Below are 18412 nucleotides of genomic sequence, written 5' to 3'. Positions count from 1 at the left end.
GATGAAGCTAAACATTTTACAATGCACGGGACAACTCCAGACACCAAAAAATTATCTGGCCCAAAATGTCAGTAGGGCTGAGGTTGAGAAGCCCTAGTCTAGAAAGTCTCATTCAGTTTTATTTATTGGAACACAAGTGGAGAAATTAATAATAGTCAAATAGCATTCAGATCATTTCTCTTGGCATTTATTTTGTTTTTCCTCTGAGATTCTTTCAAGTCTTCCTTCATTCTCACTTGACCTCCGAAATTCCAGTTGTCTTTCATCTTTCTGTTTAGGATTTTGCTAATGATAGTGATGATGATGCAAAATAGTAAGTAAAGATACAGCTTGATAAATCAATATTCTGGGACTAGAATATTTTAGTTATATTTTGCTAGTGCTCAACAACAGCAAAATTATTTTTTGTTTTTAGTTGATGCTTTAAAAATTGGCTAGTATCCCTTCTTGAAATACATGAGTAGAATTTTCTTGTCCTGATACAGTATTATAATAAATTGCATATATTTCATGTTTCAAAGCTTAGTTTTAATTATTTTAAGTGTTATAGGTTCTAGAGGACGTTTTTGTTTAGACTCCTCAGGAAAGTGAGGGAGTTGAGACACGACCTGCAGATAACTTCTTTACAAAATGTATGCCTGCTTAAAAAATGTTAACACCAGCTAAATATTTGACAATGTTAAGAAATTACTATTAATTTTAGGGGTGTTATAGTGATATTATATTATTTTAAGAATATATTTTAGTGATGCATACTGAAATTTTATCTTTGAAATAATGTCTGCAATTTTTCTCAAAATAATTAGGTGGAAATGTATGAGGTACCAGTGAAACAAGCTATCAGTTGATGATTGTTTAATCTGTGCAATGAACATATGAGAGTTTATTACGGTATTATGTTACACTATTTTACTAATTCATTAGACATACTGTACTAGTATTCTAGTAATATAGTATATTGTTATTTTATGTGTTTACAATTTTCTGCAATAAAAACATTAACAAAAATATAGGAAAAATATGCCTTTTTGTAGCTTTTATCTTTGTGGAAAGTCATTTATCATCCTTACCCTTCTCAAATATGGAAATAAAATACTGACTTTTTGAATTTCTGGTTATGTGAGGCTTCTTTGAACATGGTTTCAATAGGATGTATCACACTTCAGTTAAGCTTTGAAACAATGAGTGGGTGTCTTTTCTCCTGAATGAAAGCCAGACCCCTCACTGGGTGGATTTCCTGGTGTCCTTTTTATCATGTTGACCAAATGAGTCAGAGAGAATTTATTTTTCAAATATAAAAGATAATATGTGGTTTGGATAAACAGTCGGACTGTTTGACCTAATTCCTCACTTCACTTTGCTTAAAATCACAAGCTAAATAGTGGCTTATATGTCTTTAGTCTGCTGATTTCTATTCTTTCTAGATTTTATTTGCCTATTTGTAAGGAAAAAAATGTATGTAACCAAGGAGTATGCAAATGTTTTTCTGTAAAAGTTCAGAAGTTCAGATAGTTAATATTTAGGCTTTGTAAGCCATATATGATTGTATACCCATCTTTCATTTTTACTTTTATTTTAACAAACCTTTAAAAACACAAGTCCATTTCTTAATTTAAAAAAAAGCAGTTCAATAAGCCAATGTTTGGATTTGGCTATAGGACTCCAGATCTAACCCCTCTGTTCAAAACAAGCCTCTTTTCCAAATTTAACTCATTCTGAGTAAGATGAATGAGAAAAAACATTCTATAAAATATATTTTTCTTATCATTATCATCACTTTAATGTATATGCATTCTACTTTTAATGTATATGCATTCTACCTCTATCAATTAAGACATACTACTAACTAAAGTAACTACTCATGTGGATTAGTATTTCTTACCAACCTATACTTAAGCTTATACACAAAATTTTTAAATTCAAAACCTCAGTGGCATTTTTATGATTGTAATTATTACCTTGAATTTGCTCATTAGTAGTCATATAGAATTACGTTTTTTGGAGTGGGAAAAAATCAACAGATATTTACCTCTGTTAGGATTGATTTGTAAGTGTGAATGTTTTCTTGATTGGGCAGTGGTAATAGGATTGCTTTATTTGCCTAATAAATTTTTTCTGTTATCTTGCACAAAGATGGATTCCCATTTGTCCTCTATGAATACTTCAAATTACTGAAAAGTAGAAAATGAAAACTCTATAGGTAGAATATTAGTTTTCTACTTACGTCAAGACCTCTCTGGCTACTCATATACTGAATTTGAAGAACTCATCGTAATCTATCAAGTGAAGGAAATAAAAGAAAAGGTAGAGGCTCTTAACAAAATGGACTGGTATGAACTTCAAGACCTGAAAGAGGTCACAAGTAGAGATGTGTATGAGTCAGGCACTCGGGGGGATGACACAAGTAATGATCAGATTAACTGATGATAGAGTGCATTGTAAGGGAGCACAGGAAGGAAAGAAGCACGGGAAATCATCTCAGGAGTATTAGAGACAGACTATATGGCAAGTGAGATTGTCCATCAGGAAACTACAGTGATGCCAGTGGCCCAACACCACTTTGGGGATTTATCATTCTCATAACTCATGCACTCTGACTCTTCTAGCTTATTCATTCTTTACTTTAAATCTCCTCAACAATGGATATGATTAAGTCTATTAGTCACAATCTGATTGAAGCATCCCCATCGAAAGAGTTCTCCAGCCAGATTATCATATGGGCTGCTACCTGAGTTATAGATGACCATCTTTGGAGTAAGCATCAATCCTGGTTGAACCAGTTATCAGAGATTTTTAAAGTCACATGAGAAAAGCTTACCAATTTGTACAAAACACACACACACAAATACTGCTTTCATTTTTTAATAAAGGAATAACTGGATTAATGTGAGAAAGAGTTTCATGAAATTAGATTTTTTTATGCAAAAGTTTTGCTTTATTTGTTCCCAAAACAACTTTTTATCTTATGTTCACTCCCAGGACAGACACAGCCTAGCGTTGGTTTTTTTTGTTTGTTTGTTTATTTGTTTTTGTTTTTGTTTTTTGTTTTGTTTTGTTTTATGTTTAGGTTTAAAATTGTGGATGCCTCATCCCCTTTCAAGCTCTGTTGAAGTTTCATTTTACACTGATTATTTAGAGAGACCCCTTCTGTTCTCAGTGCTGCAGCTTTAGATCAATCAATTCCCCAAAATTATTATCAAAACTTCTTCACAATTCTTTACTAAAAACTTCCCTTCCAGTTCATTTGGCAAACTGATTGTAGATAAATATGCCTGCATCATAAAGCAAAAGATTTGAGAGAACAAACTTGCCTGTTGGAGAAAAAGAGGCTAAGTGTCTTTCCCATTAATAGCAAGATATGTAGGAGCTAGGACTCTCCACTCTATTCCATGTAAGTTAATTTCTTAAAATAATGTTTTGCACACAAAGTTTTTTTCCTGAAGAGCCCTGCAATAATAGTGTAGATCAAGATTAACTTTCTTATCCATGGAAAAATATTCTCTATGCCTAACCAAATACTTATGATCCTGTCAAGCTGCTCTTCCTAAAATTTCATAAAAATTACCTTCCAAACCCTTCTCTGAACCTATGTCATGATACTGTTTCATTCTAATGTCTTCTCTCTCCTCCTGTTCCTTTTCTCTTGTCCTCTTCATCCCCATTGTCTGTGTAGTTTCTACACTTTTTTGAAGTCTAACCAAGACCCTTCATGTCACCAATGATGTACAGAATTACTCTACGATGAATGATATATTATTTGAATTTACATAAAGTCACTAGTAGATTATTTAGCCTTGGAATTAATGCTCACATCTTTTTGTGTATTATGCTTGAATTTATATTCTCAACACTTTCAGTCAGGGTCAATGTCATATACTTATTTTGTATTCTCCACAGTTGCCGAAGGTGCAGGTTACAGGGAAAATGGTGGTTAACTTGAATTCATGTTATCTTTAATTTCCATTCCTTTTGTTTACCTTTTCCAACTTCTTCTAAATGAGGAACCCTTTTTTAATTATAAATCTGAAAGCTATATGAACTTATTACCCAAAAGAAGCTTATCAGTAGTAATACCTATCCCTTGTTAGAATTGCAGATTCTTTCATCCCACTCCAGACTTACTAAATCCTAACCTGTTTTGCAGTAAGACAACCCAGGTGATTCTTATACATATTAAAGTGTGACAAACACTGCACTAATGAATCCATTCCGAATGAACTGAATTAATTTTTGCATTAAACAAATAGAGGAAATGAGTGTTTAAATGCTTATTTTATCATGTGTGCATGTGGTGTGTGTGTGTGTGTGAGAGAGAGAGAGAGAGAGAGAGAGAAAGAGAGAGAGAAAGAGAAAGCATCAAGGGAAATATTTTGGAGACAAATAACCTTTTAGGCTGCAGTCGACTTGCCTCATAAATATCTTGTTAATATATTTCCTGTGGAGACTATTATTTCTGCTATGTGTTTTTTTTCATTTTGTAGAAGCATATTAAGCCACATAGAAAAACAGGGCTGTCAGGATATTACTTCAAAAACACATTGGAGGGTACCTAAGAGCCAAAAATCATTTGATGAATTTTTAAAAGCTGGCTGCATTTTAAAGGCATATAATTCAAGGTGTTTGATTAACTTTTGACGAGTTGAGTGTTGCTAGATTTAAAGATCGAAAGGAACAATTTGGAATGGTCTGGTGAATTTTTAAAGACAGAGAAGCAGAAAAATTGTGGTTTTACCCTTCTTAGCTTCGATATTTTTGTTATTTTTGTTACAATCACAAAACAGAACCCCTTTAATCTGTTTATGTCACATGGGCTTACATGGGGCTACCCAGGATTGCTTCCTACCCATGTAACATATCTGTAATATCAGCAATATCCATTAGGTATTTTAACTTGCCAAAGACAAGTAGTACAAATATATATTCGATATAAGTTTACAAACAGTCTTATGTAAAGCTGATTTTATGCAAGCTGAAGGAGTTACAATGGAAATGAAAGACAGATAAAGAAGAGGAAAGGGAGAGAAGTTAAGGAGTGGAGAGTGTAAACCTTAATTTCAAAAATTCACATATACAACAAAATCAAACAATCATGTTACAAACATGTTTATGATCAGTAGGAACCAGATGACAGCCTCATATTATAACTTCTGTCAATTGGAGCCAAAGCTTTACAAAAAGATTTGCCTATTTGGAATATTGTGTTCAAATGTGAGCACCTTGTTTTATGAAGAATATTTTTAATCTGATATAAGCCATTTTCAGTTATTGATTGATTCACTTATTCCTTTTTTTTTTTTTTTTTTTTTTCCTGAGACAGAGTCACTCCATCACCCAGGCTGTAGTGCAGTGGCGCGATCTTGGCTCACTGCAACCTCTGTATTCTGGGTTCAAATGATTCTGCTGCCTCAGCCTCCCAAGTAGCTGGAATTTCAGGTGCCTGCCAACATACTCACTAATTTTTTGTATTTTTAGTAGAGACAGGGTTTTACCATGTTGACCAGGCTGGTCTTAAACTCCTGACCTCAAGTGATCTGCCCACCTCTGCCTCCCAACATTCCATATTTCTTGAACCAAATAATATATGAGAATGTTTGGTAAGTGATGACATTGCAAATGCGATCATTGCACTTCCTTTTAAAGACCTTATAGTTTAGTATAAAGAATATAAACAAGTAAGTCCAATAATGTGTTGTAGGAACTAAGACTCAAGATGATCAAGATACAGAGGAAGCATAAAGATAAATTCTCCCTGGGACAATTAAGAAAGAGTATTAGTGGATGTGAAACCATCTTCCTCAAGACACAGTCTAAGGAATTTGTATGATTAGTTTATGAACAAATTGTTTACAAGAGGGTGAAAGATGATAGTTGTATATCACAAATTTGGAGAGCTACTTGATGTATGAAGCATTACTTTTATTTGCTTCTAGCAGGTACTGTCAAAATCATAAGGAAAAATTTTAGAAGAAAATGAAAAAGGAAGGAAACTAATGTTTTACGAGTGCCCACAATGTGCCAGGCTTGCGGTGGGCTCTTTATAGGCACTGTTGTAGTTAACCACATAACAGCTTTGTCAACGAATAACTTTGCTAACACATAGCTTTTCTGAGGAGTTGCTACTAGGTCAACATTCAGAGGCCCAGGTGATCACTCTAATTTTTATGTTTTAAGAGAGAAGATTTGCTCCAACTTGGAGCTAAGATTTGTTTGACAAAGCAATAACTTTATTTGATCTAAATAACCATAAATAACAGGGCATGAGTAGTAGAAGAGGACACAAATAATTGTGCAATTAGGAATGTATCTGTGTGACTTGAAATGACCAGTTATACCTTTAGTAAAATGAAAAATTGGGTATTCTGGTTATTAGAACATATCTATACATGAATAATACCTTCTTTATAATATCTATATTTAGAAATGTGTTGTATTCAATATCTGTTTCAGAAGATTGTACAAAATGTGAAATGCATTAAAATACTATACTAAAAAATCAATCAAATACTGAAAAATTTGCATCTATTTAATGTTCTATCCTAGTCTAAACTTCTTTTGATTTCTATTAAAATCTATTTGATACCCAGAGTACTTCTACCAGTCAAACATGATATGCAAAATGATTTAAGCCAGATGTTGTCATCTCCTCTGCCATACAGAGGCAGTGTTTTACTAGTTCACTAGTATAAATACAGAAAGTCTACAAAGAGAAAAAGAAAGCAAAAAAAGTGATATTTTCTCCTGCACATTATTATAAAACAGTGAATTAGAAATCTAAATAATTTTTAGGAAATTAATATTTTGATGCACAGCAGAGAATTACTTTTATTTCATGGTATCAGTTACTAACGAAGGAAGCAGCTTTTGTTTAGGTTACTATGAAAAGCTAAGTACAGTTTTGCCCATAAATTCTGGAAGCTCAGGTTAAGCACATTACTTTAGACATTTCTGTCATGAATTCCTGATTAGCTCTGTGTCACTGCAATGTCAAGTTCAGTTTTAGAGGTCAGGAAAATATTTCTGAGTTGCAAAACATTTGAAGCCATTTGCCCTACCTTATACAAATGACTGTTTACATAGGTGACAGTAATGTCAGGTGGACTTACATGTTTATAATCAGGGCTAGCTAATGCCAGCAAAAATAGCATTAAGAAGTTGATGTATCTCATACCCTAAGGATTATTAAAGGTATACAAATAATGTGCTAGGCCAAATTGAAATTGGAAACAGAGTTGTCTATGTTCCTATGACAGGATGCATTACCAATAGTTTTCATCTTAACTAGGAGAAATAACTACTTAGCCATTCATAAATGCCCTATAAAGAAAACCAGGAAAATTCTACCAAATTAAAATTAATATGCTAAGTCCCCATTACTTTTACAATTTATTATAATATATAAATATGCATCCAGATGAAGGGACCTATTACCCAAGTAAATTTGCACCAAGATTCTTAAAACCGTTACTACACCACTGGGAAGTTCTTAATTGAGCTCTCAGAGAGTATACAAACAAGAAAAAAGCAGAAAAGCTGGAACAGACAGATTCTAGAAAGTATGCCAAGACAATCTTTAAAAAGCTTGCATCTGTAAACTGCACTCAGTTTGTTCTTGGGAGTCCAATTTTATTTTATTTTGTATTTAACTTTTTTTGCTTCATGAAATCAACATGGGTAAGTTAATTTCTGCCTGATGAGTAAAGGCATGTCTACATTGAAAAAAAATGACCAAATCTTCTAGATAATTTTCTTTATTATAAACATTGCACAAAACCTTAGAGATATATTATGTTCCTAGAAGAAGGTACATAAAATATTTGGCAAGTTCTATTACCATGGGAAGATGCCTAGCAGGGGAACCAATATTATATCATCCAAAACTTAAGAAGATAACTTAGTGTGGGTTTTGTCTTTATTCACTGTAATTGATGTATGCATAAGCATTTTTAAATCATTTTGCCTGGGCTGGAAACTCAATGTAGCAGGCACTATGAGGGATATTATAAGGTAACTGTACGGTTTTTGTCTTTAAAATGTCTTAAACCAGCTAGAGTGATAAACCCATTACTTAGGAAATAGAAATCCAGTAGAATAAAATAAAATGAAATAGTGATAAACTAATACATACATAATTTCTAAGGTACCTATGATAGTATGAGCTACAGATGACTAAATTGTTTTTTTCTCTATATGTCCTTTATTTAAACACCACCCATCCCCACCAAAGACACACATATACACAGACAAGGCAAATACACAAAACTTCTGTAACACCTAACAAAGGGTTGTGTTTACTCAATAAGTGGATTTTCAAAATAACTTAATACTGTATCAAGAGAAAATCATTTCACAGAGAAGCACCTGCTCTATGCATATTGAATCTGGACATTCAATTCATGAAATCTAAGCCTCTATGATAAGAAAGTTTACTCTTTTTTCATTGCTAGGGGTGTGCCATTTCTTAATTCTGTTATTCATACTAGAAACAGAGTATGGAGGCTTTAAAAGAAGAGATTATTTTAAGTGTTTTTCATACTTCCCAGTGGCTATTTCTCCTCTCATGAATAACCTTCAGTTGTTCTTTTTCTCACTAAGAAATTATTGAGGACATGCAGCAAGGTGATGGCTGATGAGTTTTGACTTGGTAATGAACAAAGCTGTTTATATAACTTTTGAAGGCACTTTGTTGTGCAAGTCTATATTTAGCCCTTAGTTTCTCCATAGGGGAATATGTCACATTAAGTACAAAGGGAATTTTTGTAGGTGATTAAATCATTTATTTCATCAAGCATGTTGCTATTTGATTCAATTATTCAAGTCAGCTAACTTTAAGCACCTACTATCTATCATGTAGGCACTGGAGATATAAAGATTAATGAGACTTTAGAGATAAAATGTTGAATGAAGTCTAAGTTAGTTACAGAGTTAAGGACAACAAAACTCTAGAGACTTAACTGAGTTTTACATTTCACTGATAAATAAAGTCCACAGAATATAAATATGTGTCTAATTCTCACAAACAAGAGCAAGTTGACTGAGACTAACACAGGACTCTAAATCCCCAGGTCAATACTACACCAAAAAAAGAATCCCTAAAATAGCCCAAGCAACTCTGTGTGTGTGTGTGTGTGTGTGTGTGTGTGTATGTATGTGTATACCTGAATCAGCAGGAAACCAAACATTACTGCTGCAGACAATGCCCCAAATAGCACTCTACCTCATTTATTGGCAAGAAACACCAAATTAGAATATCAGTGTTGATCCCACAAACTACAAAAGGCAAAATAAGAACATTATCTTTTTAAGCAAAACGTAATGAAGAGGTAAGATTTGCTGAGCAATAACATCTAAGTTTTACTGAGATGGCAATATAGAAAACCTTTGGGTTAAGAGCTCATAACACACATACACATTGCTTCATGTAGACTTTAAACAGTACTTTAAAAGCATCCTCTTTGAATAATTTATTTTCTTACCAATGGTAATATTTAACTGATTCAAGCCATGATTACTTAGTAATGCATACCTATACTGTGTAACATATGATACATATGTTATATATTCATTATATGAGATCATCAGATGACAGGGGCCAGAAAATAATTTGTAAATAATGGTTTAGAAAAAATATGAATAAACTTATATCTATGCTCCAATAAATCTGTTTTTAACATATCTCTAAAATGACTGCGCATACTTAGAATAGCTATATTCTTATTTCTAGTTTTTAAACTTGTTTTTAAAAACTAAATATAGTATATAAACACATGCCCTTTGTAAAAATAAATACAAGTAATTTCTAAGCATAAGACAAATACATTTCTTATTTAAGATGATTCCCAGGACATGCCTTTATCTCTTCCTGCTACAGAGACCCAATTAATAATAGTAAAAGAATAAAATACAAACTCAACCACAAAGTAACCTGATGCATGAATTTGTATTTGGGAGCAACCAGGAGATGAGACAGAGGAACATGTTTCTAGAAGACAGAAAATAGATATGAGTGAAGTGTCAGATAACATGGGTTCTGTAGCCAGCAACCATGGCCCTTTCTTATTAATAAAATCTTGTATGGCTGGCATCATATACTACTTCAGGGATTAAACCAGTATTTACCTAATTCAATGACTGACAGTAGTTGCCTTATTCCGATTTACCAAATATTCAGTTTTAAATCCTTTCTTGCAGCTAAGGCTGGCCACGTGATGCAGTTCTGATAATAAAATGCTAGAGAAAGTAAGTTAAGAAACTGTAGCACAACTTTTGCCTTCACAATAAAAAGAAAGAAATATATGAGGAAAGTCTTTTGCTGTCTCCCTACTTTGGATGCTGTCATGTGAGTATATGAATGTGTGTAGTTGTTGCCATCAACTTGTGATCATGAGAAGAAGACCAAAGAAAACAAAGTATTGCGGGCACAGTGCCTTGGCATCACTGAAGTGCTGAACAAATGCTGGCCTTGCCTACTCCCAAATTTTGTTTTCTAATATAATGACATTAATGTATTGGATAAACCAATGCTATTCAGGTATTTTGTAGCCTGCAGTTAAATGTATGCTGGTGGTTACTGATGAACCTTGAAGGGAAAGCAGAGGGAACATGGAGTATATGTACAAAGAACAGGAGACAAGGAGACAGCAGGTGTCCTGGAAGAATACTAAACAGCCTCTTAGTTAAGAAACAACAGGACCACAGAAGACAGAACAGAAAGTGGGTGACTTATGCTGATGGTAGGTATGAGACATCCCTCCCTCCATGTTGCAGAATAGTCTGTAGCCAACCATGTATCTGAGGATGGTGGAGGGAAATGTCAGTGGTTCTTTTATAAGGCAATTGAATGAGAGGGAGAACTAGGACAGTTAAGAGAGATGTCAGTGGCCTAAAGTAAAGCCCTCCTCATTCTGGTATTTAGAGAAATATGAGGACAAGCTCCCCACCTATTTACCCTAAAGAAAAACTTTAAATTAACAAATTCTGCAACATTACCAGAGTTTCTTGTCTTTAAATGTGATTGGACATCAATAGATTACTGAAAGAAAACATTCAACGCACCAGAGAAAGACCTAGAAAAAGAGAGAAAACAATGATTCCACAGTAAAGAGAAAGAGTTCAGAAAAGAGAAAATAAATTCAAATAAAAATTTAGTAAGTATAAGGATAAACAATAAAAACAAAACTAATTTTTCTTTTCACTTTGTATAGCTGTAATATGACATATTTTACACATATAATTCATTAAAGCATACAATTCAAATATCTTTAAGTAAATTTACCAAGTATGAAACCATCGCCACAAATCAGGTTTCAGAATATTTTCATCACCCAAATAAGATTCCTGTGCCCACTTACTGTTAATTCCCTTTTCCATCTTTTGCCGCAGGCAACCACTAACCTGTTATCTGTCTCTGCAGATTTGTATTTTCTGGATATTTTACATAAACGGAATCACACAGTGTGTGGCTTCTCATGTCTTACTTCTTTCATTTAACATTCTACACAAGATTTGAAACTGACACTTAGATTTGTTTGCCATAATATGGCAATCATAAATTATAATAATATGGCATTAGTACTTTAGGAATTTAATTTTGGAGTAGTATTCAAAATGCTTCTTTTAATTACCTTGTTTATATTATAGTAGCAGGTAAATTTTCATGGTATGGTAATTTGCTTTAAAATTGACCAAAATAGATTTGTTTTCCTACACAAACACACACACACACACACACATTCAGGCACAAAAACATGCAAACATGCAGACTCTACAATATTATTTAGCAGGTTTACAACATTACAATCTCGACATGAATGACAGCAGACAGCATAATTGATGGCTTAGGTGACATTTCCTAAAATGCTCTCTATCTTCTCAGACTGGTTCACATGTCCTTCTCTAGTATTCTTGGAGTTTGCATATATGTGACATTGTTCTTACCAGATTGTATTCAAATGAACTCTGTATTAATATTATGCCTCTATTTACTATCAGAATGTCATATAAAAGTAGATATGTTTGATTCATATTTTCAGTTCTAACATCAATCAAGTACATAGTGTCTACAGCATGATTTATTCACAATGTTTGTCAACATAAATAGGACTTCTTTAAATTAGCTCGAGTGTGAATTTAGACATTTAATATTATATTTACTGTATTTCCTTTTGTTAGGTGACTAAATTGTAGAAGTACTTCTATCATTTCTTTTTTCAAATTTGTTATTTTGAAGCTAAATGTTTAAATTATTTCTAAATTAAAAATAATCAAAGCCTACGGTAGTTCAAATCATAATTTTTGGAAAACAAAATGGAAAATTATCTCAATAGCTATATAACTTCAGCTGGCCAATAATGAAATCCAAATTTGCAAATGTTTGTTTACCATATTTTGGAAATCTAAATTTCCGTAAGGAATTACCCTTAAAAGTCATTTAAATAGAGAGTCCCTCTGTACATGTGGAATATAATTTTCTTCATACTGATCTCATTGGGAATATACAAACTACATTAGACATGCCTATAATATATCTAAACCTCTGGTCTAGCTTTGTTTGATCATAGGACTTTCTAAGCCAATGTTTGGACTTATTTTGGCTTCTGTCTAGACTATACCGTCTGCTTTCTGCCTTCCAGAATTCATAAAATCTTCTTTCTAAATCATCACCCCTTTCTTTTTTCAACTCCTTTGTGGACAGTTTATTCCATTTTCTGCATCTCTTTTGTTTCTTTTTTATTTCTTATTTCAGGGAATTGTAGTGGGAAGGATAAGGTATACTGTGTTTCAGCCTTCCATTTAAACCAAAAGTCTCAACTGATTTTTTGTTTTGTTTTGTTTTTTGTTTTGTTTTGTTTTGTTTTTTGTTTGTTTGTTTTGAGATGGAGTCTCTGTCACCAGGCTGCAGTGCAGTGGCGCAATCTCAGCTCACTGCAACCTCTGCCTCCTGGGTTCAAGCGATTCTCCCGCCTCGGCCTCCCTAGTAGCTGGGACTATAGGCGCCCACCACCACGCCCAGCTAATTTTTGTATTTTTAGTAGAGACAGGGTTTCACCATATTAGCCAGGATGGTCTCGATCTCTTGACCTTGTGATTCACCTGCCTCGGCCTCCCAAAGTGCTAGCATTACAGGTGTGAGCCACCGCAGCTGGCTGTCTCAACTGTTTTTTAAAAAAGAACATTATTTTAAGTTTGAGTGTTGTCAGTTGGATACTTTTAATTGTCAGAAGGAATTTGCTGATATAATAAAAAATGCTGCTAATAATTGTTTTTTCACACCATGAGACGTGTCTTAAGTTGTGGGAAGCCTTAATGGCTTTTAAAAGAAAATGATCAAACAAGTCATTCTTCTTTGTTGTTTTTATAGAGATTTGCCTGCTGACCAAAGGACGTCGTACTGCCAGTGTTCGAGCTGATACATATTGTCGTCTTTACTCACTTTCTGTGGACAATTTCAACGAGGTCCTGGAGGAATATCCAATGATGAGGAGAGCCTTTGAGACAGTTGCCATTGACCGACTAGATCGAATAGGTACTCTAGTTTTCTACCTTCTTTATATAAAATTTAGTTTTAATCTCATGGCATAATATAGGTTTGCAATTATAAGTCCCAAATGCGGCCAGGAGTGGTGACTCATGCCTATAATGACATCACTTTGGGAGGCCAAGGCAGGTGGATCATTTGACGTCAGGAGTTCGAGACCAGCCTGGCCAACATGGGGAAACCCTGTTTCTACTAAAAGTACAAAAATTAACCGGGTGTGGTAGTGTGCGCCTGTAATCCCAGCCACTCAGGAGGCTGAGGCAGGAGAATTGCTTGAGCCTGGGAGGTGGAGGTTGCCGTGAACCAAGATGGTACCACTGCACTCCTGTCTGGGAGAGAGAGTGAAATCTTGTCTCAGAAAAAAGAAAAAAAAAAGTGTCCAACATGCCAGTTTATAGCTTACTTGTTAATTTGTGTAGAAATAGCAATTAGCTGTAGCCATATTTCTTGAGAGATCTGGGTCCCTATCTATCTCTTCTAAGTATTCTAGGTTTATTTATTAATGTCTATTTTTACTAGCTAAACAAACTGATTTCCTGACTGAAGCCAAAACAATTTGAAACTTCAGGTAAAAAGCAATGATAAAAATTCTAGATAGCATTGAACTAGAACTAAAACTATGATAATATGAGTCTATATTGCAAACTAAGTTTTAACACTTTTTTTGTATTTTGGGGTCAACTTTACATTTTATCTTTATATTAGGAATTGAAAATTTGCACATTTAAAGTAGTCTCAGCAGAGACATAGTAAAATGTTTGTAATACAGACTCAAGCAGAAAAAAAAAGCCTTAATAGAAATGCCCTACATAGATGCTTTAGCTCGCAAACATCAACATATTTTAAAGTCTTTTCTGCTACCATATATATATATATATATATATGCTATTTTATGCCCAGATAATATTTTGTATTTTTAGTAGAGACGGGATTTCACCATGTGGGCCAGGATGGTTTTGATCTCCTGACTTCATCATCCATCCGTCTCAGCCTCCCAAAGTTCTGGGATTACAGACATGAGCCACCCCAGCCTGCAGTTAATTTTTATAACAATATTTACATGAAATGTTTTGTAATCAATACTGGCAATGCAATTTCTAATAAGCACTAAAAAATTGAATTTTTGATCTTTATAAAAGTGTAAGAGTGTATTAAAAGTTACATTATTTTTCCCAAGATTAAAGATACTTAGATTAAGATATTTTGACTAATCACGTAATCAGAAAGAAACATTATGCTTCTGGGTTTTGTGGCCATTGCATATAGATGTAAACTGCAGTTAGTTAAGCAAATATGCTAAATAGTATTTATGTTTATTACTAATGTAGGAGATTTTGTTCTTTGGGAAATTAGGACAGTCTGTAAGTAGGGAGAGGTAACTATTTATTCTGGCAGTCATTTAAAATGATTGCATTCCCAGCAGTCAATGAAATTACAACATATATTTATTTTCAAAAATATACTTTGTTACTTTTAATGTGTTACTTTATTTAGCAGTATTGCAAATTGATTCAGTTTTCAGTTACCATATTCACTTGGGTATTAGTGTATCAGTGATACCATAGAAAAGTCACTACTTTCCCCTTCTTTCACCAATCTACTATTGATTGTAATCATTATTATGCCAGAGACTGTCTAGTATTGCAAACCACTCAGAAGATGATGGCAGGAAGAGCTAAAATGTGTTGAGGTATTAGAGGGAGCCTGCAATGCACTATGCCCTTGGTCCTCACAACAACCATTCAGAAGAGGAAAGATCATAAAGTCGGTCTCAATCTTGGCTGCATTTAAGAATTCCCTGGGGAGGCCGGGCGCGTTGGCTCATGCCTGTAATCCCAGCACTTTGGGAGCCCAAGGCGAGTGGATCACAAGGTCATGAGATCAAGACCATCCTGGCTAACAAGGTGAAAGCCCATCTCTATTAAAAATACAAAAAATTAGTGGGGCATGATGGCGGGCGCCTGTAGTCCCAGCTACTCAGGAGGTTGAGGCAGGAGAAGGGTGTGAACCCGGGAGGCGGAGCTTGCAGTGAGCCGAGATCCCGCCACTGCAACTCCAGTCTGGGCAACAGAGCGAGACTCCGTCTCAAAAATAAAAAATAAATAAATAAATAAATAAATAAATAAATTTTTAATAAAAAAATTAAAAAAATAAAAATAAAAATAAAGAATTCCCTGGGGAAATTTGCTTTTAAACTACTGAAATCCAGAACCCATGTCTGATTATTTAGATTTAATTGGTAGGGAACAAGTGGATGTTAGTATTTTTTAAAGCTCCAGAGATAAGAAAAATATCCAGCTAGGACTGAGAAGGACTGGTGTAGGACCCTGGGTCGAAAGCAAAGGCGGCCCTGATACAGTCCGCCTCAGATTTGCATTTGGGAATCACCTGAGGATCTTAGTAAAATGCAGCATCTGATTCAGCGAGTGGGGTCACACCCAGGAGGCTGTTTCTAGCAAGCACCCAGATGAGACAGAGGCAGTTGGTTCATTTTCCATAGCAAGGATGTGCTATCACTTTTTTGTGTGTATGGTCTTTCTCAGCCCTGTTAACCTGCCAACCATGTTTTCTTTGTTTTCTTGGGCACTGTTCTTATTCATCTCATGTCCTGATATCCTTTCAGGTAAAATGAGATTATGAACACACCTATCTGACAGGGTTGCAGGTTACATAAAATCATCTACCTAAGGTCTTTTGTAGAGAGCCTATCACACAGTAAGTGTTGAAATGTTCTCGCTTATATCTCCATGGTCCTTTCTTGAAAAAGTAACTTTAAAATCAAATGTTGATTCCAAGCCCATCTTATTCCAAAAACCCTTTCTTCCCCCATTCTTCAAGGTGGCCCTCATATTAAATATCTCCTTGTCTTCTGTAAAGTGGCTCTTCGCCATATTACAGGCCGTTCAACTTGAGTAGAAGGTAAGAGTTCCCAGAGAAATACAGGAAGTGTGAAAGGTAGGAGCGACATTGGTATTTGGTGTGTAAAGGTGAGTGACTGGCTTTTTAAACCTCTCCTGTGAAGCACAGCTATACTTTTGTTTTCAGGAGCCACTCTTACTTGGCGTTGTCTTCAGTCATTGGTAGGCTTTCTAAGTTCCTATCTTTCTTTTGCTGACAGGAAAGAAAAATTCAATTCTTCTGCAAAAGTTCCAGAAGGATCTGAACACTGGTGTTTTCAACAATCAGGAGAACGAAATCCTCAAGCAGATTGTGAAACATGACAGGGAGATGGTGCAGGCAATCGCTCCCATCAATTATCCTCAAATGACAACCCTGAATTCCACATCGTCAACTACGACCCCGACCTCCCGCATGAGGACACAATCTCCACCAGTGTACACAGCGACCAGCCTGTCTCACAGCAACCTGCATTCCCCCAGTCCCAGCACACAGACCCCCCAGCCATCAGCCATCCTTTCACCCTGCTCCTACACCACCGCGGTCTGCAGCCCTCCTGTACAGAGCCCTCTGGCCGCTCGAACTTTCCACTATGCCTCCCCCACCGCCTCCCAGCTGTCACTCATGCAACAGCAGCCTCAGCAGCAGGTACAGCAGTCCCAGCCGCCGCAGACTCAGCCACAGCAGCCGTCCCCGCAGCCACAGACACCTGGCAGCTCCACGCCGAAAAACGAAGTGCACAAGAGCACGCAGGCGCTTCACAACACCAACCTGACCCGGGAAGTCAGGCCCCTCTCCGCCTCGCAGCCCTCGCTGCCCCATGAGGTGTCCACTCTGATTTCCAGACCTCATCCCACTGTGGGCGAGTCCCTGGCCTCCATCCCTCAACCCGTGACGGCGGTCCCCGGAACGGGCCTTCAGGCAGGGGGCAGGAGCACTGTCCCGCAGCGCGTCACCCTCTTCCGACAGATGTCGTCGGGAGCCATCCCCCCCAACCGAGGAGTCCCTCCAGCACCCCCTCCACCAGCAGCTGCTCTTCCGAGAGAGTCTTCCTCAGTCTTAAACACAGACCCAGACGCAGAAAAGCCACGATTTGCTTCAAATTTATGATCCCTGCTGATTGTCAAAGCAGAAAGAAATACTCTCATAAACTGAGACTATACTCAGATCTTATTTTATTCTATCTCCTGATAGATTCCTCTAGCCTACTATGAAGAGATATTTTAGACAGCTCTGGCCTACACGTGAAATGTAAAATATATATACATATACTATAAAATATATATCTAAATTCTCAAGAGAGGGTCAAAAGACCTGTTTAGCATTCAGTGTTATATGTCTTCCTTTCTTTAAATCATTAGAGGATTTAAAATGTTGTTGTAAGATTATTTATTTCTAACCTACTTTTACTTAAGTCCTTTGATATGTATATTTCTCTATTTTATGAAGAGTTCTTGGATTCAATGGAAACAAAACTGATCTTAAAAAAGGCAACTCAAATGAGCTAGCAAATAGCACCAATCAAAACTTTCTTTCATTAGCTGTGACTGTGCATCTAAATTGTTAATCATTAATCATGAAGAATTAAATAACAAATCCCATTTTATAGATCTAAATTGTATTTCGGTGCTTTCAATTTCGAATTAGGTTAAAGACTGCACTACTTGCTTGGCCACTGTAGGAGACTAGCATTGCCACTGTTAAGAATATCACTAACCTCCTACTTCGGAGGCTGAGGCAGGAGAATGGCTTGAACCCAGGAGGCGGAGCTTGCAGTGAGCAGAGATAGCGCCACTGCACTCGAGCCTGGGCGACAGAGTGAGACTCCGTCTCAAAAAAAAAAAAAAAGAAAGAAAGAAAGAAAGAAAAAAGAAAAGAGTATCACTAACCTCAAACATGTTCATTGATCTTTCAGAAAGCTGAGGGAAAATTAATATTTGTCTTCATGTATTATCGGACTTTTACCAAGACTCGATCAAT

At 35.6% G+C, this 18412-nt stretch overlaps 1 protein-coding gene across 1 annotated transcript in view; it reads left to right on the top strand.

The window, feature by feature from the left end:
- The window catches only part of HCN1 (hyperpolarization activated cyclic nucleotide gated potassium channel 1), a 440621-nt gene extending 422814 nt beyond the window's left edge, over positions 1-17807 (top strand). The window contains exons 7-8 of the mRNA XM_025388165.1: positions 13358-13522; positions 16653-17807. Of these exons, the coding sequence (XP_025243950.1) occupies positions 13358-13522; positions 16653-17542 (1055 nt within the window). The 3' untranslated portion in view covers positions 17543-17807. The remainder of the gene's footprint in view (positions 1-13357; positions 13523-16652) is intronic.
- Positions 17808-18412: the final 605 nt, after the last annotated feature.

This window comes from Theropithecus gelada, chromosome 6 (assembly GCF_003255815.1).
Source record: "Theropithecus gelada isolate Dixy chromosome 6, Tgel_1.0, whole genome shotgun sequence".
NCBI classification, from domain to species: Eukaryota; Metazoa; Chordata; class Mammalia; order Primates; family Cercopithecidae; genus Theropithecus; species Theropithecus gelada.
The sequence above is the reverse complement of the archived record's forward strand: the minus strand, read 5'-3'. Positions and strand labels throughout refer to the sequence as shown.